Genomic DNA, 27,505 nt, shown 5'->3' with positions numbered 1-27,505 from the left:
ATATTTCACGTTTAAAGAAGTTTTTGCACCCAGGTGACTCACTAATCGAGGGTGTTGTCTTGTCTCAGGAGATAGAGGATAATGCAAGACGCAAACCAACAAGAATCCTGGACCGGTAAACAATGCAAGTACGCTATCGAAAGATATTCATGGTATTGGTTGTATGGCATGGTCTACCTCTATCTAAGCCTAGCTTGGAATCCGTGTACCAGATGCGGAGAGCATTTCTAGATTTCATCATTGAGGACGCTGAGGTCGGAAGAGGGAAGGAATGTTATGTTCAAGCTGAGATAACATGACTTGGGAAGGGTCGGTGGGCATTTTCCTTTAGAGGGCCAACTTGTGTATTATATTTTATTGTTCTTTAAATAAATGGTTAAAGGAATCAATGTCAAGGTCTTCGGTGTGGGTGGTATGGCATAGACTCGACGAATCTAAGGTCGAGGACCTAGGTGCACCTAAATGGGTAAATTGCCAAGGGGAAAATGGAATTAATGGTTATCCCCAGAGAGGGGTAAAAATGGGTGCATGCTAGGGGCTTCAAAATGATTACACATGGCATCTAGATTCGTCTAGGGAGATGAGGGCTTTGCAAAGGCTTGCTTAAACGAATTCACGTAGGATCTATTGTGCTTGTTGTCACGGGGATGTGAAAAGTGATGTAAAGTATCTTTGTAACTCAACCCACGCTTAACCCAAGGTTAACCATGGTTAAGTGTAGTAATTGTTTGGCTGTGAGGGACTGGCGAGGAAGTGCACGCTTTTTAGAAGTTCCTAGGGGCAAAGTCTAGGTGCACCACTAGGTCCTAGGGGCAAGGCACAAAGGCTTTAAAAGAGGGGTCTAAAGGTTTGGGCCCAAGGACAACCAACGTTGTCCTTGGTATGGGCAAAGAAGGAGGTGCCATTTTTTATGCATGTGTATGCATGCCCTTCCCCCACCTTCTCTCTCTCTCACCTCACTCTCCCAAAGGGGCTGGGCGTTAAGCAGAAGCTCCCTGTGTGTTCTTCGTTGCACTTTTGCTGCTCTTGCTCTGGCTGCCCCCCCCCCCCCCCCCCCCCCCCCCCCCCCCCCCGGGTCCCCTTTGGCATGTTTTTAGAGGCAGCTTGGCTGCATGCACACATCCCAAGAGACTGTATGGCTTGTGGCACGAATTTCAAGGCATTTTTCATGTTGTACGGACTGTTTGGCGTGGGATTTGAGGCTCACTGTTGCTGTACAACCTACTAGGGACACACGATTCGAGGCTCTTTGCTGCTGTACGGACTGTAGGAGCACGGAGATCGAGGCATCAGATCCCAGGGTCGAGGTTTTGGGGCATTAAATAAATACCGTAAGGGGCGCCAAGGCATTTGGGGCCAATGGGTGCACTATTTTCATTGAGTAGGGGCATTCTAGCCTCACCTTTGTTGTTGTTGAAGTTTGTTTTTAAGTTGTGCTAAGTGTTTGAAGGGACTGAAGCTTGCATCTTGGGTACTCATGAAGTTTATGACTGCATAGAAGAAGACTTTAGTCACGAAGGCCGGTTTCACTTGCTTTTGACAGAGGTTGGCTGGGCGCAAAATTATGATGCCATCACCCGTGATTGCTTAGTTTTGTGTCTGTACATTTCAACATATATAAAGAGGGTGATGGACATGTACTGACACTTTGCCTTTTTTTCCCTCCTTGTAGCTCTCATGAGGGGGAGTGAGGCACATGATAAGATTATGATCGCACCTATAGATGGACAGATAGATTACTACTATTCCAATGCATCCTACATGTACAGATCGTGCACCTATGTAGACATGAGAGAAGCCAGATCTGATCAGATGTTTTGCATCTACATAGCCCTAGATGTTAGATTGAGCCCCCATCTACACTTCCTATGACTGTAAGTTCTATAGGGACCAGTTTCTTTAGATCATAGAGGTCATTCAGAGTCCTGGATATCATCAGATTCCATATGTCACATGCTGCGAAGATTGCCCTGATTGAGCTCAAACTCTCATCACAAGATTGAGGATTGTCCTCCCAATCAGAGGATACACTTGATATGTGATTCCAAGGGCGTCGAGATTGAGGACCATCCGATCTTCAGGTGGGCCCTACTATGAGACCAAAGGCCAGTTTCATTTTCTTTTAAGAAGGTTTTAGTGACCTGTCTTAGCTCATACCTAGATCAGAGATGTTTGGCTCTTTTTATTTTGGTGATGAGGAGACATAGAGGCCACCTATTGAGAGCTTCCAATTTTACACTGCAGGATACCACAGAAACACAGCAAGATCGTGGGGTGATAGTAAGCATTTAGTTGAGTGTGCATCAGACCTCTGCCTGTATTGTAGCAGATCTAGGTAAGCATACCTTGAACAGTAAGGAGAGCACAAGACAGTCAACAAGCAGAGCTCAACCAGAAGCAGCTACTGAAGCCTGTTAGAGAGGCATGCGGCAGTTTGGAGGGGATCTGCATTAGAGAGTGCGGCAGATGAAGCTCTTACCTCAGCAGAGCTCGTGCCAAGTTTTCGACATCTATATGATATCTTTTATCAGCTGTACATCTACATATTCTTTCTCTCTCCAGTTTTAAAAGTGTTTCTCCTTTGAAGTACGCAGTATGAAGCGAGGTTTGTGAGTGTTGGACTTTAGCAGAATCTTCCGCATTTAGGTGTCTTGTTTTCTCAGTTGGGGACTGCAATGGCATCATACAGCTACACCTAATATTAGCTTTTCTAAATTCCAGGTAAGTGTAGGTGTGTTTGCACCATTGTAGGGATATACTTGGTGAAATCTATAATGCACAAACATACCTCTTGATGTTCCTTTTTCATTCTCTGTGTTCCTGTCTGCGCTTAGAATTTGGATATGGTTTTCTTATTACTATATTATCAACACAGGCACCGATATAAAGCTGTGGTTAGCAGCAGATGGAAAATGTGTAGGAGTTGTAGATACCAATCAGCTGAAGAACACCATGGCAGCACTCTCTCCAAATGGACGGTTTCTTGCCGCGGCAGCTTTCACTGCTGACGTCAAGGTGTGCTAGTTCTAGTGTTGAAACTTTTTTGTTGAAAATATTATTAGGATAGCTTTGACATGACTTTGTATGAAAGTTTAAAGAGACTGATTCATGCAGGTATGGGAAGTAGTCTATGGTAAAGATGGATCAGTCCGGGAGGTTAGCAAGGTTATGCAGCTCAAAGGACATAAGGTAGATTAATTTGCCATTTTCCTGTTCCAAATTGTGTTCCTTGCTGGTGTCTCTGCCCCTAAGTATGCAAAGTTGAGATGTTAAAGAGAAGAGAGAAACATCAAAGCAGTTAAGATAAGCTGTCACATCTCACCATGAAAGGATTCCTGTAAAAGCAGTTAAATAGTTGCTACAAATGTAATAGACTTCTGGAATGCATGTTAAAATGGGGCAGTATTGATTTCTTTGTGAGTTTTCGATAGATTTTTCTTGCAAGAGCATCCCTAGCTTGCTAATGTACCATTAGCATGCATGCGCTTTGACATTGTTACATACGAATCTCCCTAGCCTATATAGAAGACCTACAGGAGCCCAAGACAAGGTTCTCCTCCTGGCCGGATGCCTTCAACGTCACATTGCTGCTGCTTGCATACACCCAGCTTGGGTATAATTCAAACGTCAACTTCATTTACGATTTGCCGTGCAGCTGTAGACCAAAATGTCCCCATGTTCCTAGAAAGCCCCAGGAAAGGAGTGGGCAGCAGAGAAAACGGAATCTCAAAGCAGGCAGCAAACAACGATCTGCCTGGAGATTTCGTTAGAGGGGAGAAAGAAAGAAAGTTTATTAAAGTCTTTGGGAGACCGTGAAGGTCTATGAGACTAAAGATAACTGATACAATGAGCATAACGGTGGCGGTCTCAAAACAGGCCAGCCAACCGTTTCTACAAAAAAGAGGTTATGAAGGACTGTGTGTCTAGTCCTGATACAAAAAACATGTGTCTACCTACAGATGATACAAAAAAGAAGGGGGGGGCACCAAAAATGGAGCAGAGGGGGGAGATACAGTATACATGTGTAGGTGGTGATCGTCAGAGACCAATCATAGAGGGGCCGTCAAATGGGAGGTCGGAAAAAACCCTGCGATAGATGATTGGCCTCTGACGTCACGCGGCCTAGTCGAGCTCGGTCGTCGGGGGCGGCGGGTGGCCCTGTGGATGAGGACAACGGTAACCCCAGTGGGGTGGGCAGAGAGCAGAGACGAGATGTCATGGACCTAGATGTGTGAGTCTGTCCGCTGGCGCAGCTGTCGTGGCTCTGGCTCTCGCTCACGTCCGCGTCGTCGGCTAGACTGAGAAGAGGTATCCTGTGACTGGAAGAAGTCAGTGATAGGCCGCTGGGTGTCCTCACACTGTGTGTGCTGCTCGTGTCGCCGTGCTTGGAGAGAGGTATCTCGGTGGCGAGTCATCTCATGTAAGGAAGCGGCTAGGCATCGCTAATCCGGGAATTGCAGCATGTGTGGGAGGGAGCCGAATCCGTCGCGGAAGAGGCAGTGGTACTGGCCTCGAATGGCATAATAGATAGGACATCTGAAAGCAAAGTGCTCCTTCGACTCGATCTCTTGCAAGTCGCAAAGTGGGCAAAGGCGGTCCTCTCGTGGGATACCCTCTGCGCGTCCGCTCTCGATCCGTAATCGGTGTGACGAGACCCTAAACTGACCGAGGGAGATCCGGAGCGCATGTGGTAGATGAAGCTGTGTGTAACCCGGAGGTGTGATGAAGCCCTCTTGTGAGATCTGGAGGCAGTGTCGGCGGTAGAAGTCGAGCTTCACAGGAAGCTCGGAGTGAAGAAACCATGTCCGCCAGGTGTGGAGCTGGAGCAGATCCGCTCGAATGAGCCGGTTGACCTCCTGGTCAGTGGGGGAGAGGGGAGATGGTGGAGCGTCGAGGCTGTACTGAAAAGGAGGCAACCGGTCTAAGTCGAGGCCTAGTCGGGTGAACCAACTGGAAAGACGACTATACCAGCATCGCTGGTCCCCATCAACAGATAAGGCCATAGAGGAGGATAGGGCTAGCCAAGGTAGGTGGAGGCGACCGTCGGCGGAGGAGCTGAAATCCCTGACTCTGTGGAGATAGGTGATAGCCTGAAAAGCCGCATCAAGCTGTAGGGGTGAGGCGCCGAACTCTGCTAGAATGATCTGGTGTGGTACCGATGGTTTGCTGCAGATCATCCGAGCAAACATCAGTATCTGTAGGTGCTCGACTCGAGCCCACTGTGTGTCTGAAAGGTCGACTCTCCACCAAGGGCTACCGTACATGCCTGCTGGGCGGACCAAAGAATAAAAAAGGAGAGACTTGGTCCGCGGGTCCTGGAAGTGGGAGTGGTAGCACTGTCGCTCCAGCTTGGCAAGAGCAGCGTATCCCCGGCTGATCCTGGCCTGCATGGCCGGGCGCATCGTGAAGATCGGGCCTGAGAAGACAACGCCCAAGTATGTGTAAGAGTCAACCATCTCAACAGGGTCACCGGCGAAGAGGAACTGCTCTCGGTGCATAGCGGGTCTGGAAGTGTTGAAGATCATCGCCTTGGTTTTCCCAAGGTTGACCTTCAAGTCATGTGTATCACAGAAGACCTGAAGTCCATCCAGGTGTCGCTGAAGACCAGTAGTAGAAGAGGATAGTAGTACTACATCGTCTGCGTATAGGAGAATCTGGATGACAGCCTCCGCAAGAGAGCAGCCTGCACCTCCGAGTGTCCTGATGGTGGTCTTGGGCTCGTCGATGTAGAGGCCAAATAGAGTCGGTGACAAGGGACATCCTTGTTTGACTCCGATAGTGCTCGTGATCTCTGGGGTCCAGCTGGTGCCAATCCTGGCCTGCCCCATCACCCGCTCATAGAGAGCTACTACTGTCCAGATAATCACCGAGTCGTAGCCTAACTCCTGCAGATGTCTGATGAGTCGGGCGCGGGGAATGGTGTCGAATGCCTTGCGGAAATCCACAAAGCAACAATATACTCTCTGTCTCCTGTGTCTGGCCTCCTTAATGATCCCTCTAAGTGTAAAAATGTGATCGTAAGTCGAGTGATCCGCCCTGAAGCCAGCCTGTCTGGATGCCCTGAGCCCCTGTACCTCTGCGCGAGCACTGACCTCGCCCTCTAACACTGATGCATAGATCTTGGACATAACATGTCCAACCATGATGGTCCTGTAATTCCCTGGATCCATGGGATCTCCTGCTTTGTGGATGGGTGTGATAGTGTTCAGGGTCTAGGCTCTGGGGAACCCGTGGCAGACAGCTTCATTGAACAGCGTTGCCAGGATGGGGGCTAGAGTTTTGATGCCATAGGCAACAAACTCTGTGCATAGGCCCTCATGATCCTTAGCTCGACCGTTATGAAGCTTATGCGCTGCGTGGGTGACTCCCTGGGTTGTGAAGAGGATACAAGAAGTGGGGCGGGGGGTGGCTGAGAGGTCGGGAGGAGGCTGATCAGGGATATCATAGAGTGTGCATGCGTAGGTGTGCCAGAGGGAAGTGTCTGTGAGGGGGGAGGGGGATCGGCGTTCCAGGAATTTCCTCCAGAAATCCTTGGAGTTGCTACTAAACAGAATGTTCAGTAGCGTATCCTCATTTTGGCGCAGGAAGGCTAGCTTCTTGCGACAGACTAGTCGACGATAATCCCTGGTGAGACGTGGGTTGGCCCTAGCGTTTCGCTGGGTCGTGAGTCGAAGTGTGCGGCGTAATGCTTTGCACTCGTCATCATACCAGCTGTTGCAAGGGGTGGAGCCAGTGGGTGGAGGGCGGGTGGACCGAGTAGTGGAAGGAAAGATGTGGCGGGCTGCATTGTGAAGGGAGTGGGTGATAAGGGTGGCTCGGTGATCTAGAGACGGTATGGTGTCTATGTGTCTGAGGAGGGAGGCTAGGTGGGCTGAGTAATCAGGTGAGAGGTTATGATCGAAGTGTATATCATGATAGGTAGTGTAGTGCGGGGTGTGGCTGGGAGGGGCTCGGGGCACAAGGATATGAAAGAACAGGTAAGTGTGATCGGCTCCTGGGGGTAAGGGTGCAGTGCGGAAGTCAGTGATATGGGGGGCTAAAGCAGGAGATCCCAAAATGTAGTCGACGACACTGGCTCCTCCGCCATGTGGGAAACATGTGAAACCAGAGGAGGTAGGCCACCGGTCTAGTCCTATGTAGATGACCAGATCATGTATACGTCCAAGGTCCAAAAGAGCCTGCCCATACCCAGTAACGGGAGCGCGACTATCAGTCGAGGAGCGGGGGAAGCCCGAGTCCTCTGTGTCCATCTTAGGTAATAGGACCGGATCTGAGTGGAAGTCCAGTAGTGATGTCTGATGTGCACCTGTCCTTGCGTTGAAATCCCCAACTAGGAGGACCTCTCCGCGTCTGGAGAACTCCACAATGTCTGAGTAGAGATCTAGATAGGGGGATACCCACGTATCCTCACAAAGCATTCGTGCGAAATGTGACGTCTCAGGAGGAAAGTAGCAGACTGCAATAAAGAGGTCGCGTGTGGAGGGGCGTCAGAATCGGAGCCATAGGTAACGGGCATGGACATCCCGTCTAACCACGGATGTCAAGCTCGTGAGCGCTGAACGAAGGAGTACTGCAACTCCGCCTGACCCTCGGACCCCCCCAGTATATCTGGTCTCCTCATGGAATACTGACTCCAGGTATAGCCACTGACCGAGGGGAGAGGGCGCTCGGGGCTCTCATGTGTCTCTGTATAGAAAATGATGTCGCGTCCAGTGTATGATTCTGAGAAGTTCCGAGGGTCAGACCATAGGGTACCATTACAGTTCCATATGGTGCATGCCAAGGGTAGCAAGATGGCGAGCGTTGAAGCAGAGGAGCAGCAAGATGGCGAGCTGGAAGGCTATGAGAGAAGGGCTGTTCTGAACTCAGAATTGCGATATAGCAGCCTGAGCTAACGGGTGGTACTAGGTGAGGGCGGGTGGATGGTTGGCTATGCGCACTCATGGACTACGAACTAGAGCATGCGAGATGGCCGCCTGAACAAAGAGCACCATACTCCAGGCTTATAGCAGCCTGCACGCCAAAAAAGCAGACCCCTACTTTTGGTAGGGCTTTTGCTTTTTTAAGCTTTTCAAGCCCAATTTGGAAACAGCTTTCCCCAGCCTGATTCGCGTCCAATCCAGTCCCTCGAGACTGTCATTTGCTGCGCACCTCCATCCTCACTCCAGCCATCAATACCCGCTCCCTAACTCTCATCCTGAAGGTTGCCAGCGGCCTTCCATCCCATCCTTGCTCTCTGCTTTTATTCTGAAACTCGCTCCTACTTATTTCCTGTGTCAACTCCTACAACTAACGAACTGCTCCCAAGCTCTTCCCCTTACATGACGACCTTTCTCATGGCCTCTCTTCCACTCCAGCTTGCTTCTTGCGAATTCACCCTTTCTCTCTGTCTCTCCTTCCTTCTTTCCCTATCTAACCGCCACCCTTAACCATGAACCATAAGGCACGTGCAGGGTAATAAACATGAATTTCGAAATTAGGGCATACCTGGAGGAAAAAATCGTCCAAAATTCTTGGAACAGAAGTTCCTACCTCAGGAGTTGGCTCTGATACCAACTGACACATCCCCAGCACTCCTGAAACCTCTGATTTGCAAGCAAACACAAGAACACACCAACGTGAGGAAACTGAGCAGGCTGCTCACCACCCAACCATGACATCTACGAGATGTGATCCCGAATCAGGAGATGTCCCCTCCGAGCCACGAGCTGAGCTATTGGCATGAACTCCCAACCAGATCCTAACCAGCATGGTGTCCCATACCAGCAGGTGGCGCTGTGAAGCCTGGGATCTGCTACTGGGCCTTGGGCTACGCTATGATGCAGGCGCGCGTCCGCGACTCAATCCAGGATTAGACCTAGCACCTTGGAACAAAACTTGCTCCCATCGACTCTTTGAGAACTGAACCTCTGGGCCCCTTATATAGACACGGGCCTCAAGTGCCAAAAATAGCGAAGACCTCTAATTGGTTCGTACCCTTGCCACTCAACCTGAGAATCAAGCCTGCCTAACTCTAAGCCTTCCCAAGCTACCTGAGCTAGTCTTGTGTACCCAGTACACGTCAGATACCAATCCGTGCACATGACAGGAGCCTCTTGAGAATACCTAGCTAGGTTGAGAGCCCGTCCAAGCCTGTGTCTCACTAACGACATCTATGCGCAGATGGGGCTTTGTGGTATGGGACGTGTTGCCTTACTTGGACTGGACTACAGTCGGAGGTTACCTGACCTCTAGCACGGGGGTGATCCTGAGGAATCTACGGTTGGGTGGTGAGGCACTGGCCAATACCACATGTGTCCCTATGTTTTGTGAAGAGAGTGGGAGAGAAGTAAGGAGTCTCACTTGCAGCTTTCTCACATACATAATGGGGGAATACACACAAAGGTGGAGGTTGAAAATAATTTTCCTCTTCTTAGGTGTGAAAGCCAAAAGAACTCTCTCTTAGTACAAAAGGAATAGGTGAACCCTATATGTGGGTCTCAAATCAAACTCAGCTAACCTAGGTGGCATACTAACTGAGCCACTAACTAGAGTACATAAAGATGTTGGGGTAAAGGCACATTGCCACCCCTTTATTAAAGATATGACACCTATGACTGTCTTAAGACAGTCATAGGGTGAAAAACCTAATCCTAATAAAACTTAAGAGTTTGTGGTGTGGCTCATTACTTCACACCCACATCTTTTGAGTCTCCTCTCTCTCTCACTCTCTCCCCGGTTGTACTTCTCCCTTGTTCCTTCCCTCTCAACTGGTATCAGAGCCTACCCTTCCTTCTCCACTCCGGTCTACCCACTTCCTCTATCTCTACCTATCCCCTCGGGCCTCGAGCCCTCAGTAGATCAGGGCAGCGCACCGGCAGCCCACGCGGGTGAGCAGGGCAGCGCGCACGGGCTACAGCAGGGTATTGCGTAGGCCACGCAGGCAGCGCAGGCAGACAGGCGGCGCGCACGTACACGCAGGCAGCGCGGGGCAGCATTAGCCGCATCAGCACCGTACAGTCGTGTACGGACGTACGGCTATCCGTACAGTCGTGTACGGACGTACGGCTATCCGTACTGTCGTACGGACACTGTACTGGCGTACGCCGCTGTACAAACAGGGAGCTGCGTCAGGAAACTGCGACAGGGAGTTGCAACAGAAAAGTACATTTTTTGAAACTTTTTTTCTGTACCCTGCAGAGGTACAGTAGGTACAGTGGTACTCTGCACAAGTACAGCAGGTACATCAGTTTTTTTTTTGGGGAGAAGAATGAAAAGGAGAGAGAGCACTCTGCTCTTCATTCCCAGATCATTTTCAGTTCTCAAAACTGTGTGTTGAAGGTACAGCAAGTACCTTCGAGTCCCTCGTGCTTGAGGTGACTAGTACCACAGTGTGTGATTGATTGCACAGTTATCTTATTGCGGGAAGGTGGTATCTTCGAGTCCCTTGTGCTTGAGGTGACTAGTACCACAGTGTGTGATTGATTGCACAGTTATCTTATTGCGGGAAGGTAATGCCTTGATTTTGCAGAGGACTTTTATGCTTTTGCTGAGTGCAAATCTCAGCTTTTGGGTGACATTTTTCAAAGGGCTTTTGCCTGGAAGCTTATGCAGTGTATGCCTTGAGGCAGTGTGGAGCCAGGGAGCCCACATTGGTCTTGTTTCCGCAGTGTATTCAGTGACATTTCTGCAGGTCACATTTTGTGTACGACACCTTGGAAAATCTCAGTTGAGCCACGCTTGGCCAGGGCGCATCGAGTTTACTCGGTCCCTAACTGTCCATCGTTGACAGTGCTCAAAAGATTTTCTCTTCAGTGTTTGTACGTTGGGATCTGTGTTGTTATTGTGTACACAGGGCTGTTTATGCATTGCATTGTCAGGTGAAAGTGCCAGTAGAGCGCTGCATTTTGTATGCTACCTCAGTGTTGAGGTGTTTTTCACTTGGTACAGGTGTCAAATCAAGGGGCTTTTGCCCAGATTTTGCTTTAGAGCACTTGGGTTACTGTTTGAGACCTTCAGATGCCTTTTATCCCCTTGGCATAAGGGTGATTGCTTGGGATTTGGCCCATTTTCTGTTGCAGGTTTGTGACAGGCTGAAGTGTCTGGAGCTTCTTTTTCAGTGAACAAAACAGTGTATGACAAGTGGTTTATGCATATAAAATCAGTGCAATACCTCATCTGAGGTGGGAGAAGTGATCAGGACAGCAGTGTTTTGTGCTTCGTCAGCTGATGATGCACTGTTAAAGCACTTGTGGAACAGCTGCAGCATTCTGAAATTACTGTTTTATGCCTATTTGAGCACGGTACAGTGTGTCAGAAGGTACAGTAACTGGAGGGAAATTTTTTTTTTTTTTCTGTTTTGCTGCAGATTTCTTGACAGTAAAAACAGCACTATTGTGAGTGCTCCTGGCTCTTGATAGAGCAGGTTTTTTCTGAGAAATCAGAATTTTATTCAGTCTTTTTTGACTTACAGGGAGTCAGGTACTTTCCTTATCTGATATGGCATCAGGGGGAAGTGAATCATCAATTCTGAACATAAAGAAGTTGGAAGGGGCACACAATTATGCATTATGGGCAGAACAGTGTTTGAATGTACTTCTGCTTAAGAAGATTTCTAAGCCCATAAGGGTGAAGGGTGTCAAGCCATCTGGGATGTCAGATGATGAGTGGGAGGAGCTAGATCTGTCCGCGAGGGCTGCTATCATGCTTACTCTCAGTGATTCTCTTGTGTATAATGTTCAGGCTGAAAAGACCTCTTATGGCGTATGGCAGAGGCTAGCAGAGTTGTATGCCCAAAAGAGTTCAGCTAGTAAGGTGTACTGGTTGAAGAAGCTGGTTGATCTTCGCATGAAGGAAGGTACAGCTATGACCTCACACTTGAGTGAGTTCAATGCCATCTTTACACAGCTGATTGCACAGGGGTTGAACCTTGATGAGGAGTTCAAGGCTACTTTCTTGTTGTGTACCCTCCCTGAGAGTTGGGACACTTTCAAGACCACCCTGTCTAATTCAAATGTCACTCTTATATATGCTGATGTAGAGAGCTCTCTCCTCATGGAGGAGATGAGCAGGAAGAATAATGCGGGCAGCATGCTTTGCAGGTACAGGAAAGAGGCAGGACTCAGCAGAAGGGGAGATATGCTAGTAAGTCCAAATCCCGCAGTCAGTCCCGTGGCAAAAAGGATATTGAATGCTTTTATTGTGGCAAGAAGGGACATGTGAAGTCTAAGTGCTTCAAGTTTATACGGGATCAGAAAGCCAAGAAGGCTGAGGCAAAGGATGCAGGCAGTGGAAGCAAAGGCAAAGGCAAGGCCAAGGTAGATGACTTGGATGCAGTGAATGTTGCAGCAGAGGACAGTGACAGTGACAGACATGATGTTTTATGCTCTTCTGCTGTAATTGCACATACTTTGGTTATTGATGGCCATGACATGCACATCTGGCTCTTGGATTCAGGTGCTTCTTTTCATGTTACTCCTCATAGGGAGTGGTTTACTTCCTACACAGGTACTCATGGAGTTGTTCATCTTGGGAACAACTATGCATGTCAGATTGCAGGGATTGGCAGTATACATATAGTATTCCCTGATGGACGCATATTTATGCTTGATGGTGTTCGCCATGTGCCGCAAATCAAGAAAAATCTGATTAGCACTGGCTTGTTGGATGACAGTGGTTACCACACCACATTTGGGGATTCCAAATGGGTTATTACTGATGGCCAGATTGTAGTGGCTGAGGGTTATAAGAGTGATACCTTGTACCCTCTTTATGTTTCCAGTGTAGGTAATCATGTTGTTGCCATAACCGAGCTGCCAAAGGTTTCATTGTGGCATAGCCGGTTGGGACACATGTCCGTTAAAGGAATGCAAGAACTGTCACGTTTGGGTTATCTGCCGTCTCTTTCATTTTCAGATTTGCCTACTTGAGCATTGCATATTTGGGAAGCATTCTATGACTCCTCATAAGAGGAGAACTCCCCAAAATAGAGCACCACTTGATCTAGTGCACACTGATTTGTGTGAGATGCCACAGCTATCACTAGGGGGTGCAAAGTATTTCATTACTTTTATTGATGATGCCACACGCAAAGTGTGGGTCTATTTCTTGAAGCATAAGAGCGATGCCTTAGATGCTTTCAAGAAGTTTGTCGCTCAGGTTGAGAATTGGACAGGTCGCAGGCTGAAATGCCTCAGATCCGATAATGGGGGTGAGTATGTGTCAAATGCTTTTGTACAGTTTTGCGAAGCTAAGGGCATTAAACAGGAACTCACAGCCCCTCATAATGCATCTCAAAATGGTGTGAGTGAGCGGATGAATCAAACTATTCAGGAGAAGGTTCGATGTATGTTGTCTTATGCTGCATTGCCCCATGGCTTTTGGGCAGAAGCCGTGCAAACAGCAGTTCACATAATTAATAGGTCGCCGAACCAGGCTTTGGAGTTGAAAGTGCCAGAGGAGGTGTGGTCTGGCAAGCCACCTTCATATAAGCACTTGCGTGTGTTTGGCTGCGAGTGTTTTGCTCATATACGCAAAGAACTGCGCACCAAACTGGAGCCAAAGTCTTGCAGATGCATCTTTATGGGTTATGGTGACGAAGGTGAAATGGGGTACAGGTTATGGGATCCCGTTAAACGGAAGATTATACGCAGCAATGATGTCATCTTTAAAGAGGATAGTGTACACAAAGAACCCGTGCAACCTGTGGAATACAGGAGGGTTGTTTATGATGATGTCGGACAGCAAAGAATGCCCATTTATATGCAGCAGCAGGCTGCTGCAGATAACCCTGTTCAAGAGGGTATACAGGCTGAAAATCAGCCAGATAATTTTGCCAATGATGCACCACTGGATATGCCAGCAAATGGGGCTGTAGAACAGCCAGATATGGTGGTACAGCCACCCGTCATGCATGACGAACAGGCTAGACAGCAGCCTAATCCGGAACATTTTGTTAGGAGGAGCACCCGTGTACAACGGCCTCCTGACAGGTTTGTCCCAGGAGCCAATAATGTGGCTGATTTTATTATGCTGACAGATTGTGGTGAGCCTTCCAGCTTCAAGGAAGCTATGGGAAGAACAGAGAAAAGGAAGTGGGAGAAAGCCATGCAGTCAGAACTGGACTCCCTACTTCAAAATGATACATGGGATTTGGTGCAGCTACCTGCAGGCAGAAAGGTTTTGCCATGCAAGTGGGTTTACAAAGTCAAAGTGGATTCAAATGCTTTACCGAGGTATAAGGCCAGATTGGTTGCCAAGGGATTTAAGCAGGAGAAGGGCATTGACTTTGATGAGATCTTTTCCCCTGTAGTCAAGATGACTACTTTGAGAGCAGTGTTAGCTCTTGTTGCTCATGAGGACATGGATTTATGTCAAATGGATGTGAAGACTGCTTTTCTTCACGGAGATCTCCATGATGAGATCTATATGAGTCAGCCAGAGGGATATGCTGTTAAAGGGAAAGAGCAACTTGTGTGTAAGCTCAAGAGGAGCTTGTATGGACTCAAGCAGGCGCCAAGAGAATGGTACAAGAAGTTTGATGCCTTCATGCAGTCCCAAGGGTATCATAGGTGTGAGACCGATCACTGCTTGTACACCCAACGGGCAAAGGATGGCAGTTTGATGCTACTCATTCTATATGTAGATGACATGCTGATTGCCAGCAAATCTCAGCAGGAGATTAGTGCTTTGAAGAAGCAACTGCATAAGTCTTTTGACATGAAAGACTTGGGTAATGCAAATCATATTCTTGGCATGCGGATTACTCGTGATAGGTCCAAGGGAGGGGGGAAGTCTATTAGTACCCCGTTGCCTCCACATTTAAAACTCAGCAGTAAGGACAGCCCCAGATCAGATGATGATAAGGCTGAAATGGCCAAGGTTCCGTATGCATCTGCAGTTGGTTCTTTGATGTATGCCATGGTTGCCACTCGTCCGGATATTGCTTTTGCGGTGGGAGTCATCAGCAGGTATATGGCAAATCCAGGCAAGCGGCACTGGGAAGCAGTGAAAGGTGTCTTGAGGTATCTCAAGGGTACCAAAGACTTGTGCATATGCTATGGTAGGCAGGATGCATTGGTGCATGGTTTTACAGATTCAGACTATGCAGGGAATGCAGATAACCGGAAGTCTACTACCGGTTATATTTTCACATTTGCAGGAGGTGCTATATCATGGGTGTCTCGGTTGCAGAAATGCGTTGCACTGTCAACCATTGAAGCTGAATATGTTGCAGCCACTGAGGCTTGCAAGGAAGCAATATGGCTTACTCGGCTGGTGGGAGATTTGGGCATTACAGGAGATATGCCAATTTTGCATTGTGATAGTCAGAGTGCTATCATGTTGGCAAAGAATCCGGTCTTTCATCAAAAGACCAAGCACATAGATGTGAAATACCATTTCATCAGGGAGGTACTGGAAGACAAGCGACTTGAGCTTGTGAAGGTGCATACTGATGATAATCCTGCAGATTTGCTCACTAAGAGCTTGCCTACAGAGCGGTTTGCACATTGCCGCCACATCATGGGATTAGGATGAGACCATTCTTATTTTATGGTCTTGTATACAGTAACTATATATTGCTGTAATTTTTATTCTTTTCTCCCCTTTAGGCACATTGGCCTTTAGGTGGGAGGTTGTTGGGGTAAAGGCACATTGCCACCCCTTTATTAAAGATATGACACCTATGACTGTCTTAAGACAGTCATAGGGTGAAAAACCTAATCCTAATAAAACTTAAGAGTTTGTGGTGTGGCTCATTACTTCACACCCACATCTTTTGAGTCTCCTCTCTCTCTCCTCTCACTGATAGTGAAAGTAAGATGCAAAAAATGATGGATATCTTCAGCATATTTTGTGCAGAGAGTGGGATGGCTATTAATGTCAACAAAACTAAACTCATGATAGTCAAGACTATACAGCCAAGCAGCCCCCTCCAAATCTTATATAAAGGACAACCCATTGAGACAGTGCACTCATTCAAATACTTGGGTATTGAAATCCCCGCCAATAATAGATGGAACAGCTGTGTGCAACGGAGACTTGATGCAGGATGGGCAAAATACTTCCAATTTGAAAATGAGTGCAACAATAGCAATACGAGAAGGTGGCAAGTACGAAATATGATCTTTGGGGCATATGTGATACAGACAGTACTCTACGGAGTAGAGGTATGGGGTGGGAGTATATCTCCATCAACGTGGAATGAGATAGAGAAAATGCAAAAGTCTTTCATTAGGAGGCACCTGGGCATCAAGGCTACTACACCATACTCTTTGTTACTCCTAGAGACAGGATGTATACCCATAGAGCTACATGCTCTGAAGAGAGTACTCAGATACATCACAAAGGTCAAGTGCATGGATAATGAAAGGCTACCAAAGAGAGCATGGAATGAAAGTCAGAAGCTTCAAAAGACAAACAAGGGCAAGATTTTGACATCCGGATGGGCACAGGATCTAAAAAAATGGTTCAAGAAGTGGGAAGTAGAAGAGTATTTAAACTATGAAGAGGCTTTTCATTATGACCTGCTGAATGCACTACACAGGAAATGGCAAACAGCAGAAAACAAAGATAAATTTGAGTACTATCGCACATATATCAACCCCGAATATTGGTCAATTTATACAGGAAGGGAGACAACAACGCAGAAGTACATATGTACACCTATAGCAGTGCATAAACGGAGGGCTTTAACCTCACTTCGCACCCGATCACACCAGCTGCAAATAGAAACAGGGGGATGGAAAAAGATGCCAAGGGAGAGTAGAATATGCCAACTATGTGATCAAGGTATGGTTGAAACAGAAGAACACATGGTAATGATATGCCCTCACTATGCACACATTAGGGAAGAGTTCAATCACCTCCTTGAGGGACATAACAAACTGGCTGATTTGCTGCATAAAGGGTCACCTTCAGCTTTAGGAACTTTTGTGTATAAGCTCTTCAAGCATAGGAATCCACCTGAATCCTAGAAGGTGGTTTCTCTTTCTACCCTCCCATCTTCGGGAGGAGCTTTCATGTACTTGTGATATTGTATTGCTCAGGTCCCATAGGCCGGTTTTGGTCTTCAGAGGACGATAATATATTCTTCTTCTTCTTCTTCTTCTTCTCTCCCCGGTTGTACTTCTCCCTCGTTCCTTCCCTCTCAAAAGATAGCTGTCATCTAGTTATTATTCATGGGCGGTGTACCAACCGCATTTGCAGCTAACAAGCCGGTGACATAAATGCACAACGGTCACCCTGGCATATCACGAGTGGAGCTCGATATCTCAACACTCCCCCTCGAGCTTCTCTGCGCCCAATTCCTGCATACCAATTCCTGCATACCAAGAAGGTCTCTGAACTTGCACAGCTTCTCTGTGCCCAATGCCTTCGTGAATATGTCAGCTACCTGATCCTCTGTGCTGACTAAACTAGATCAATAAAACCTACTAGAACCTTCTCCCGCACATAGTGATAATGCACCTCAATGTGCTTTGTTCTAGCATGATACTCTGGGTTATTTGCCAAGTGTATACTGCTCATGTTGTCACAATAAATGACAACTAGCCCATCTGTAGACTGATGCATATCATAAAGTAGCTTATGCAACCAAGCTGCTTCACATGCAGTCATTGCTGCACCCATGTACTTAGCCTCTGTGCTCGACAAGGCAAGTGTAGGTTGTTTCTCGCTGCTCCAAGTGACTGCAGCACTCCCAAAAGAGAACACATATCCACTAGTAGATCGTTTATCAGAAATACTACGAGCCCAATCAGCATCAGTGTATCCATGCAACTGTATCTGAACCCTAGTCTCATAAAATAGTCCATACTGCAATGTGGACTTCACATACCTCAATATGCGTCTAGCCACATCCAAATGCGGTTTCCTTGGAGCCTGCATAAACTGACTTACCAACCCAACAGCATAGCTCAAATCTGGCCTAGTAATAGTCATATAAATCAAACTTCCTACTATGTGTCTGTACATAGTAGGGTCTTCCAGAAGCTCACCTGCCTCTGCGCTCAGCTTCACATTCTGCTCCAAAGGAACTGAAATAGGCTTATAGCCTGTCATCCCATATATGGACAGCATGTCCAATCCATACTGCCTCTACAAGAGCCATATCCCACTTGTGGACCTAATCACCTCAATGTCCAAGAAGTAACACAGCTCTCCCAAATCCTTCATCTCAAACTTCTACTTCAATAGCATTTTCACGTGAAGGATATCTTCATCACTATCACCTATGATGATCAAATCATCAACATAAATAACAAGCAGCATAATGCCTTTCTCTGTTTTTCTCACATAAAGTGAGAAATATGCCTTGGAAATCTGAAAGCCAACAGTGACAAGATACTGTCCTATCTTGTCAGACCATGCTCTGGGTGCTTGCTTCAAGCCATACAAGGCTTTCTTCAACCTGCAAACAAACTCAGGATGAACAGCATGAACATAACCTGGTGGCTGCTCCATATAGACCTCTTCTTGCAAATCACCATGAAAGACGGCATTCTTTACATCCATCTGATGTAAAGACCATCCCTTTGATGCAGCCATAGCAATGATTGCTCTTATAGTTGCCATCCTTGCAACCGGACTGAATGTTTCTTCATAATCAATGCCATATGTTTGTGCATACCCCTTGACAACTAATCTTGTCTTGTATCTGCTCACAGAACCATCTGCATTGTGCTTCACCTTATAAACCCACTTGCAGTCAATTGCATTCTTGTCTGTAGGTAAAGGCACCAATTTCCATGTAGCATTTGCTTCCAAGGCATCCATTTCTTCTTCCATGGCTTTCTTCCAGTGGAGAGGCTGTAGAACTGTCTGAATTGGATCCTAAACTTACTGCTGAGACATGTCCTTGGGCCTTGCTTGCTCAAAAGAAGTGGGTTTTGGTTCATGTATCACTTTGACCATATAGGCATAGTGAATGGCTATAAATCCATTATATTTCAGCCTATCCACAGGATACTTAACTCTGGTAGACCTGCGCAAAATAGGCTCACTATCAGGTAGTGAGGGTAGGAAGGATTGTGACTTGATTGAATGTGTTGAGTTAGGAGGTCGATGGAAGCATGTTAACACACTCAAAACATCCCTTGTCTTCCTTACTCCAGGTGTAACAACAGAAGGAATACCCAACTCATCATCAAGGCTCTGTTCTGAGCCACTGGATTCACCATCCACATAAGAGTGACCTGCATTCACATCAACCATGGGCTGATCTACTTTCTCTTCTTCCTTTCGTGATACTTACATACCACTATCTGCATTGCTTTGAGGAGATTCTCATGATCTCAATCTGCCTGTTCATGGCGAAGTATGTGAATCACTGCTAGAGGACACTACAGGTCCACTAATATTTTATGATTGCTGTTGTGAATTCTGTGCAGCATTACCATTTTGTGCATCTACATCATCAATCATATTTACTGGTTTATATCAGTTGCTCATCTCATCAAAAACATCTCTGCTCACTGTAAACTTACGAGTAGAAGGGTTATAGCATCTATACCCTTTCTGTTGCAGAGAATAACCAATAAAGATGCACTTCTCAGCTTTTGGATCCAACTTGGATCTCAACTCATCTGGCACATGAACATAGGCAATGCAACCAAAAACTTTCAAATGAGAAATATCTGGTTTCCTACCAGTATACCTCTCCTCTGGCGTCATGCCATGTATTGTTGCAGTGGGAGTCCTGTTCATTATGTAGACTGTTGTAGCAACTGCTTCAGCCCAATAATAATTTGGCAGGTCTTTTTTGTTGAGCATGGCACGAGATGCCTCTCCAATATGCATGTTTTTTCTTTCTGCAAGTCCATTTTGCTGTGGGGTATGACTGCATGAATATTACTGCTTTATGCCATGCTTCTGCATGAACCTTGCAAACTCATTTGAGAGGTACTCTCCCCCTCCATCTGACCTTAGGCATTTTATTTGCAGGCCTGTTTCTTTCTCAATCATAGCTTTAAAAGCTTTGAAATGCCCAAACACTTCACTTTTCTTTTTCATAAAATACACCCAAACTTTTCTGCTGTAGTCATCAATAAAAGTGACAAAATAATGACAGCCTCCAATAGATGCAGCTTTAGTATTCCACACATCAGAGTGGATTAATTCCAATGGCCTCTTACTCTCTTGAACATGTCTAGGACATTGTTTCCTCGCCTGTTTTCCAAATTGACAGGCTTCACATACCTTATGCATTTCTGCAATCTTAAACTTAGGCAATCCTGCAACAATATGTTGAGCCTGCATTAATTTAAGTCGTTGTATAGGATCTGACCTGCAAGCCCTGCTCAACCATTTGACCAACAGAAATTAGGTTCTTGGTGATATTCGGGACATGAAATACATCAGACAGGTATTTCTTTTTCCCATCTTGCATAGACAAAGGAATTTTACCAATCTGCACAATAGGATATGCAGTATCATCACCAGTCTCCATAAATCCTGGTCTTTCCATTTTCCTTGCATCCTGCATCCATTTTGCATGACCTGCCATGTGGTTTGACGCACCTGAGTCAACATACCACACATCATTTATTTCTTCTGCACTTATCACAGAATTAGTCATGTGCTGTACCATAAACAAATGCTCATTTCTGTCATTACCCTGTCTACTAGAGGATGCATAATTGCCTTGCTGCAATTTTTCAATCATGATGTCATTCTGCTTTTTATAGCAGTCTTTAGCCATATGACCCATTTTATCACAGTAGTAGCATTCAACATGGCTATTTGCATTTTGGCCTCTCTGCCATCCACCACGACTTCTTTGGCTCCCCGTGCCTCTAAAGTTACCACGTCCTCCTCCATAGGACTGGTTTTCTTGAATTTACTGCATATTCTCATTTCTGCCACGGCCTCCAGATCGGCCTGCTCTACCTCTGCCTCTACCTCTTCCAGCATTTGAGTAGAAGACAGTTTCTTTTGAAGTTCCTCTTGAAGAAGATGCACCACCATTTCTCTGCTCTTCAGAAATTAGAAGAGCAATCAACTCCTCAAAATCAGGAAATTTTTCACGGATGGCAATGGATGTCCGGAATTGTGCATAATCTTTTCCTAGACCATTTAAGGTCACAAAAACTAAATCATCATCTTCCACTGGCGACCCAATGGAAGCAAGTGCATTTGCAATCTTCTTCACCTTCATGTGGTAGTCATTGATGCTCATATTTTCTCTCTGCACATTATGTAACTCTTGCTTGAGCTGCATTTTCCTGGCTTGCGTATTTGTGCTATACATTTTTGTCAATGTATCCCACACCTCCTTCGGCGTGCTTGCATCCTGAATATGCACAATCATAAAATCTGAAATACTGATAGACAGCCAGTACATAACTTTTCTGGCTCTCTCATGCCATCCTTTAAATGCCTGCAACTCCTGTTAATTGGGAACATTAGGAATAACTGGTTCTTGTTCAGCTCCAGTAATGAACTCCCAATAGCCTTTTCCCTTAAGGAAATTCGTCATTTTAAACTTCCATGCTTGGAAGTTGTTCGTGTCAAGCTTTTCAGTGACAATATGTGAAAGAGCATCAGACGCCATTATAAAACACTGCAAAATATTCTGTCACTGCAAAAAACACAACTTCTGCCTCACAAGGGCAAATTTGCAAAACTGACGAAAGTGGTATTTGACCACACAGTCACTTCCTAGTAACGATCATGCATCAACAGGCAATAAGAATGATTCTGTCACTCCTAATATCTCTGCGCACAGGCATACCATGATGCAATTTCTGCTGCAACTTTTCACCGACCTGCAGAACAGTTGTCACACAGTAAAAACATGGCACTTTCTTGAGACAGTGCACTCTTGCACTTTCTGGCTGTGCTACTTGCAGAGATTTGCTCCCAAACTCGAAAAAGGAAAGCAACACTGATCCTCTTATCAAGACACCGCGAACTTGGTTTGCTTTCTTGAGCTCCTTACCACGAACCGAGCTCTGATACCATGTGAAGAGAGTGGGAGAGAAGTAAGGAGTCTCGCTTGCAGCTTTCTCACATACACAATGGGGGAATACACACAAAGGTGGAGGCTGAAAACAGTTTTTCTCTTCTTAGTTGTGAAAGCCAAAAGAACTCTCTCTTAGTACAAAAGGAATAGGTGAACCCTATATGTGGGTCTCAAACCAAACTCAGCTAACCTAGGTGGCATACTAACTGAGCCACTAACTAGAGTACATAAAGATAGCTGTCATCCAGCTATTATTCATGGGCGGTGTACCAACTGCATCTGCAGCTAACAAGTCGGTGACATAAATACACAACGGTCACCCTGGCATATCACGAGTGGAGCTCTATATCTCAACATGTTTGTATTCTTATGTTGGTCTATGCTTGCAGGTTAAAACATAGATTTAGGAGATCCTGGATCCCTAGCTTAGGGGTTGTTTTATTTTCTCATCATGGAGCCAAATCTTTGCTATGGAAGTCATCTTGATTAAGCTGGTGGACCTTCGGCTTCACCACAGGTACAAGTGGTTCAGATTGATGCGAATATTCTTCAGGGTTTGTTTAACCAAATGCAAAATACTCAGCAGTAGCTGATATTGTTGCAACAAACTCAAGAAGCTCATAAGAAGCACTATGGCATGCCCTCTTTTTCTCTAGAGATATTCTTAGGAGAGAAAAAAGAGATGATTTCAAAGAATGTGCGTTCATGGTTGAATAGGTAGGGAGCTCACTTCGCCATCATTGATTATCGTGAAAGCATTCATTTAACCCTTGTAGAAATGTATTTACAAGGGAAGGCTTTCACGTGGTGGCGAGAGTTGAAGGCAAAGCCTTCTGCTCCCATTACTTGGTCCGAAATTTGTGAGGCATTCACAAAGGATTTTTTGCAAGAACATGATGAGCATGATGATTTTTGAAAGCTTTAGAACTTGTCAAAGGGTATAAATTCTCTGGAGTCATATGTCCGGGACTTTAGAGAGATTATTATTGCAAAGTTCCCAGACTTCAATTAGCAAACATTGCCCTTGTTCTTTGTGAATAGTTTACCTAAGGATTATCGAGATGAAATCCGAAGGAATAAGTTGCAGACACTTGAGGAGGCTATCAATTTTATGAAGATCTACGACAATACCTATGGACACGAGGAAGTTGGATCTTCATTGGCCGCGCAAATGGCCAGCCTAAGAGAAAAAACAACCGAAAGAACCGTCGAGCTGGCCACTCCAACTCCAAGCCTTAAAAGGCTAACTACAATAAGCTGATGTTAGTGCCTCTTGCAAAGAAGCCTCGCATCAATTCTCCACCATAGGAGGAAGCCCGAGCCAAAGGACTCGGCTTCAAGTGTGGCAAGCCCGGCCAGAGCGAAAGGTAAAGAATCATGTACGCTAGGTAATCCTTGTCACATTGCTTGAAGTCTTTCTTTTGATCTAAATTGTGAGAAATGTCATTTTAACGTCGATGTGTTTGGATCCCATGATTTAATTCACATGGTTGAATATGTCAAGGTGAAGGATCAGATAGGAGAGAGAGTGCAGATAGCAAAGGGTCTCAGATAGAACTCCCGTCACGTCAAACTTAGATTGTCCAAAACTCAAGAGTACAAGGTACAAGTACCTACACCTAGGACTAAGTGTCCTAGGTGTCACATAGGACTAAGTGTCGTATGTGGCCTAAAAGACTCTAACACTATAAGTGTCTTTATTTATGCCTACAAGGCACATACCATGGCCTATAGGGCATCACTAGAACCACCAGAGGATGGCCTACAAACCCACCTCCATGGGATGGGCTGAAGTACTCTGGAAATGTTTTAGAATACCTGGTATTTTCTGGTTATGGTGGCACATGTTCATCCAAAAGGATATAGCCACCTATGAATGTACAAGGGATGTCAGATCATGTAACAAAGGGAACCAAGTGTAAAGCCTGTCGAAAGACTTCGAACTTGGGACGAGGAAGTGCCTTTGTAAACATATCTGCTATGTTGTCCTCTGTGGGAAGGGACAACTCTATGTCTCCTACTGACAACTGCTCCCGAACATAATGATAGTGAACTTCAATATGCTTGGTACGCGCATGAAACACTGGGTTACGCGCAATGGCCAAAGCACTCTGGCTGTCAGTGTAGACAATAGTGGAGGATGTCTAGTGAATACCAAGATCTGTAAGTAACTGTCGAAGCCAAACACACTCTACTATAGCGGTGAAAGCTGCCCTGTACTTAGCCTCACAGCTAGAGGTGGCAACTGTTGGTTGCTTCTTGCTGAGCCAAGAGATACATGAATTGCCAAGCAAAAAACAATTGCCAGTATGTGCACTCTGGTGTCGGAACATCCTGCCCAGTCACTATCCGTGTAAGCATGCATCATGCCTACGATAGAGACTATTCCAACCACCTAGCTTGCTCACTTGCTTGTTGAGAAGTTGTCTAGTCTTTATGGTTTACTGGCTGAAATAGTTAGTGACAGAGATGCTAAGTTTACTGGGCATTTTTGGTGGGCTATATTCAAGAAATTGTCAATAGGAGTCGGCTAACCATGCATAATCGGATAGATAGACTGGGCGGGTTGATGAGACTTTGAAAGATATGCTGTGAGCTTATGTCTCCCTAAGGTAGTCTAATTGGGATGATTATCTTCCTTTGCGGGAATTTACTCACAATAGTGCTAAGCATTCAACAACCCAAAACAGTCCATTCATGTTGATGTTGGATACCAGCCTAGAGGGCCTTGGGTAGTTGGCTTACAAAATGTCAAGGTGAGCTCTGCTGCTGATTGGTTGCAACAGCAACAAGATATGTTGCAGTTAGCAAGGGAAAGCATAGAATTGCTCAAGATAGAGTGCAGTTTTATGCTAACTAGAAGCGAACACCTCGAGTTTCTCAGGAGCTCAGCAGGTTTACTTGATAATCCCAAAAGATTCTCAGGTAATGCGTACTGGCCTGTGTACAAGTTATCTCATCGCTATTGTCGCCCTTAAAAAAAAAAAAAAAAAACATCAATGACGCGGCTTACAAGTGCAATTACTTGACGGAGTTTGGGTACATCCAGTCTTTCATGTCAGCAGATTAAAAGAGGCTTTGGGTGTTGTCGATAACCTTGTCTCAGAAGATGAACTCCTAAGATTGGAAGATCTATCCACTTATGTACCCAATTAGGGACATTTTCGGGAGTGGGGCCTTCTGAGAATACCCAGCTAGGTTGAGAGCCCCTCCAGGCTGTGTCCCCCTAATGACATTTGTGAACAGATGGGCTGTGTGGCGATTTGAAGAAGAGGCTCTTTTGCTGTTTTGGCATGTGAATTCACTTCTATTTGAGAGAGCATAGTTTGGACTTTGCTTGCATGCAATTTTCCTCTACCATACCAGCTGTGATTTGAAGAAGAGATGCTCCTGCTTGATGATTTTGTAGTTTCCTGCACTTTTCAAGTTATCAATTTTCTTCCTCTTTCCCATCAATAAGGTGAAGACAAAATAGTTTTGTCATATTTTTGAGTATGGTACCTGTTTCAGGCCAGCAGCTAGTTGATGAGTTCACTAAGACGAATTGTGATTGTCAAAAACACCTTCCTGATCAATCACGATTTGATTTGAAGCCCTGTTCCAGGGTTTTGGCATTGCTTAAAATCTTGATTGGAGTTTTTTCCTTCTTGGAGCCCTGTTCCCTTTCGGACATAGTTTTTTGCTCTGGAATTGAAGATTTCATGTCAGATCAACTGCTGGTCACTATTGGCTTGATGATTTTGGATTTTAGCACTTTCTTACGTCTTTTGGGTTGATGATATCATTGCTGGTCAGTGCTTTTCACTAGAAATTGATTATGAGATTAAGTTTCTGACTCAAGTTACACGGAAGGTGATTGTGGGATTGGCTGAGATCTGGGCACTTGATAGAGATTCCAGGGTCATCACCACATCTTGGCTACAAGGACTTCATCTGTTGTTATTGCCCTATTTATTGAAACATTGCAATTCCCTCCTACAGTTATAAAGGAGTGGTCTATAGTCTTATATTTTACAGGTTCCGTCTTGAGTTCTGGAATCCTTTTGTATTAAGATTCAGCATTAATGGGATACAAAAATATGCCAGGTGCTTGAGCTTTGTTAGGGGGTGATTCTCATTTGCATCGTTATCAGAGCCTAAGTTCTTCCGTTGATTTATTTGGTTAAACTTGAGATTGTAGCCTTAGGGGATCCTTAGATTGCCTGTGTTGTGTTTGTGTGAAGAAAGTGTTGAGTCAGTGTCTCCTTTGTAGCCATGGTGAATACGTGGAATCGTAGTGCCAAGGGTTCAAAAAGGCCATCTCTTACCTTTAAGAAGTCCATGAACGCATGGCGATGAAGAAGAAAAAGAAGAGATCAGTCTGGGTCATGGATAGGATGAAGCAGGTTGAATCTAATGTTGAGGAGAATTAGTAGTGATGATGTGATACTAGTCTAGGAACAAGAAACTGAAAGTGTGTATGAGCTTCTGGAGTCTTTTAAGGCTGACATGGAAGCTGATTTAGAACAGGAATCTCCCACAATGGTTCAATGCTCTGAGAAGCACTCGGAAATTCGAATAAGAGAGGAAATTCAGGACAGACAGCTAGGACACAAAACTCAGCTAGGAAACAAGAGAAGGAGAAGATCAATGGCAAGCCCTTAGAAAGGATAAGACACTGCAGCCCGAAAGGTTTCAAGGGATTTGAGCATATGCTGCAGCAAGAAAGGGAAAATAAGGTTTCCAATCCCTTGAAGTGATGAGATTCTCAAGAGCTTAAGAGGAGCACGCATTTTCAGTTGCATCGATTTGAAGAATGGCTATCATCAAGTAAGGATAGTATCCTAAAATATTCACAAACCTGCTTTTCGAACATCACATGGTTTGTATGAATATCTGGTAATACCTTTGGTTTCATTAATCGGATGATGAGCCAATATTTCAGAAACATAGATCTTTTGTGAGAACATTCTTTGACGATATCATTATTTTCAGCAAGGATGAAGAGGAACATAGAAGGCATTTGAACTAGGACAGCTGTGAATTACTGTGTTTCACAGGCTGGAACAATGTTACAGAATCAGATCCAAAATTGCTTTACATTCCAGAAATTTGGGCAAGAATCAGGCATTTTATGTCAAATTCAATTGCCTTCGGTGGCCAAGCGTATGGTACTCCAGCTAGTTCTTAATACAAAAAGAGACGTATGCCATAGGTCAAGATTGTCTGCCATTCTGGGTTAAACCGTGCATCTGGAATGTTTTTGCTTAAATCATAAGTGCACATATGGTGGTCTCGAGATCTCATCTTTGTTAATATTGGTGGCAGAATATCTCTGCTTCAAATACAGTGAGCCTGATGTTCAACGATAGTTGTGGAAAATGAACCTACCATATGTTGATAAGCCAAGGGTGTTGATCTTTGCTCTCAACTAAGACCGTTGAATCATTTCTTCGTATTAAAATGTGAACCTTACCATAGTGAGTTTGATTTGATTAAAGTACTAAATCTTTAAGGCAAAGTTTCCAGTTACAGAATAAGCTAGATTATTTACCCCTTGTTAGATGGTCTCATGAGAACTAC

The 27,505-nt window shown here is 45.4% G+C and overlaps 1 protein-coding gene across 1 annotated transcript in view; it reads left to right on the top strand.

Annotated features, from left to right (window-relative positions):
- The window catches only part of LOC147891770 (Transducin/WD40 repeat-like superfamily protein), a 64,242-nt gene that overhangs the window by 27,578 nt on the left and 9,159 nt on the right, over positions 1-27,505 (top strand). The window contains exons 5-6 of the mRNA XM_087388263.1: positions 2,876-3,015; positions 3,115-3,189. Of these exons, the coding sequence (XP_087244389.1) occupies positions 2,876-3,015; positions 3,115-3,189 (215 nt within the window). The remainder of the gene's footprint in view (positions 1-2,875; positions 3,016-3,114; positions 3,190-27,505) is intronic.

The sequence above is a fragment of the Dipteris shenzhenensis genome, chromosome 17 (assembly GCF_047967505.1).
Source record: "Dipteris shenzhenensis isolate YYH24624 ecotype China chromosome 17, Dip_SZ_1.0, whole genome shotgun sequence".
Classification (NCBI taxonomy): Eukaryota; Viridiplantae; Streptophyta; class Polypodiopsida; order Gleicheniales; family Dipteridaceae; genus Dipteris; species Dipteris shenzhenensis.
The sequence above is the reverse complement of the archived record's forward strand: the minus strand, read 5'-3'. Positions and strand labels throughout refer to the sequence as shown.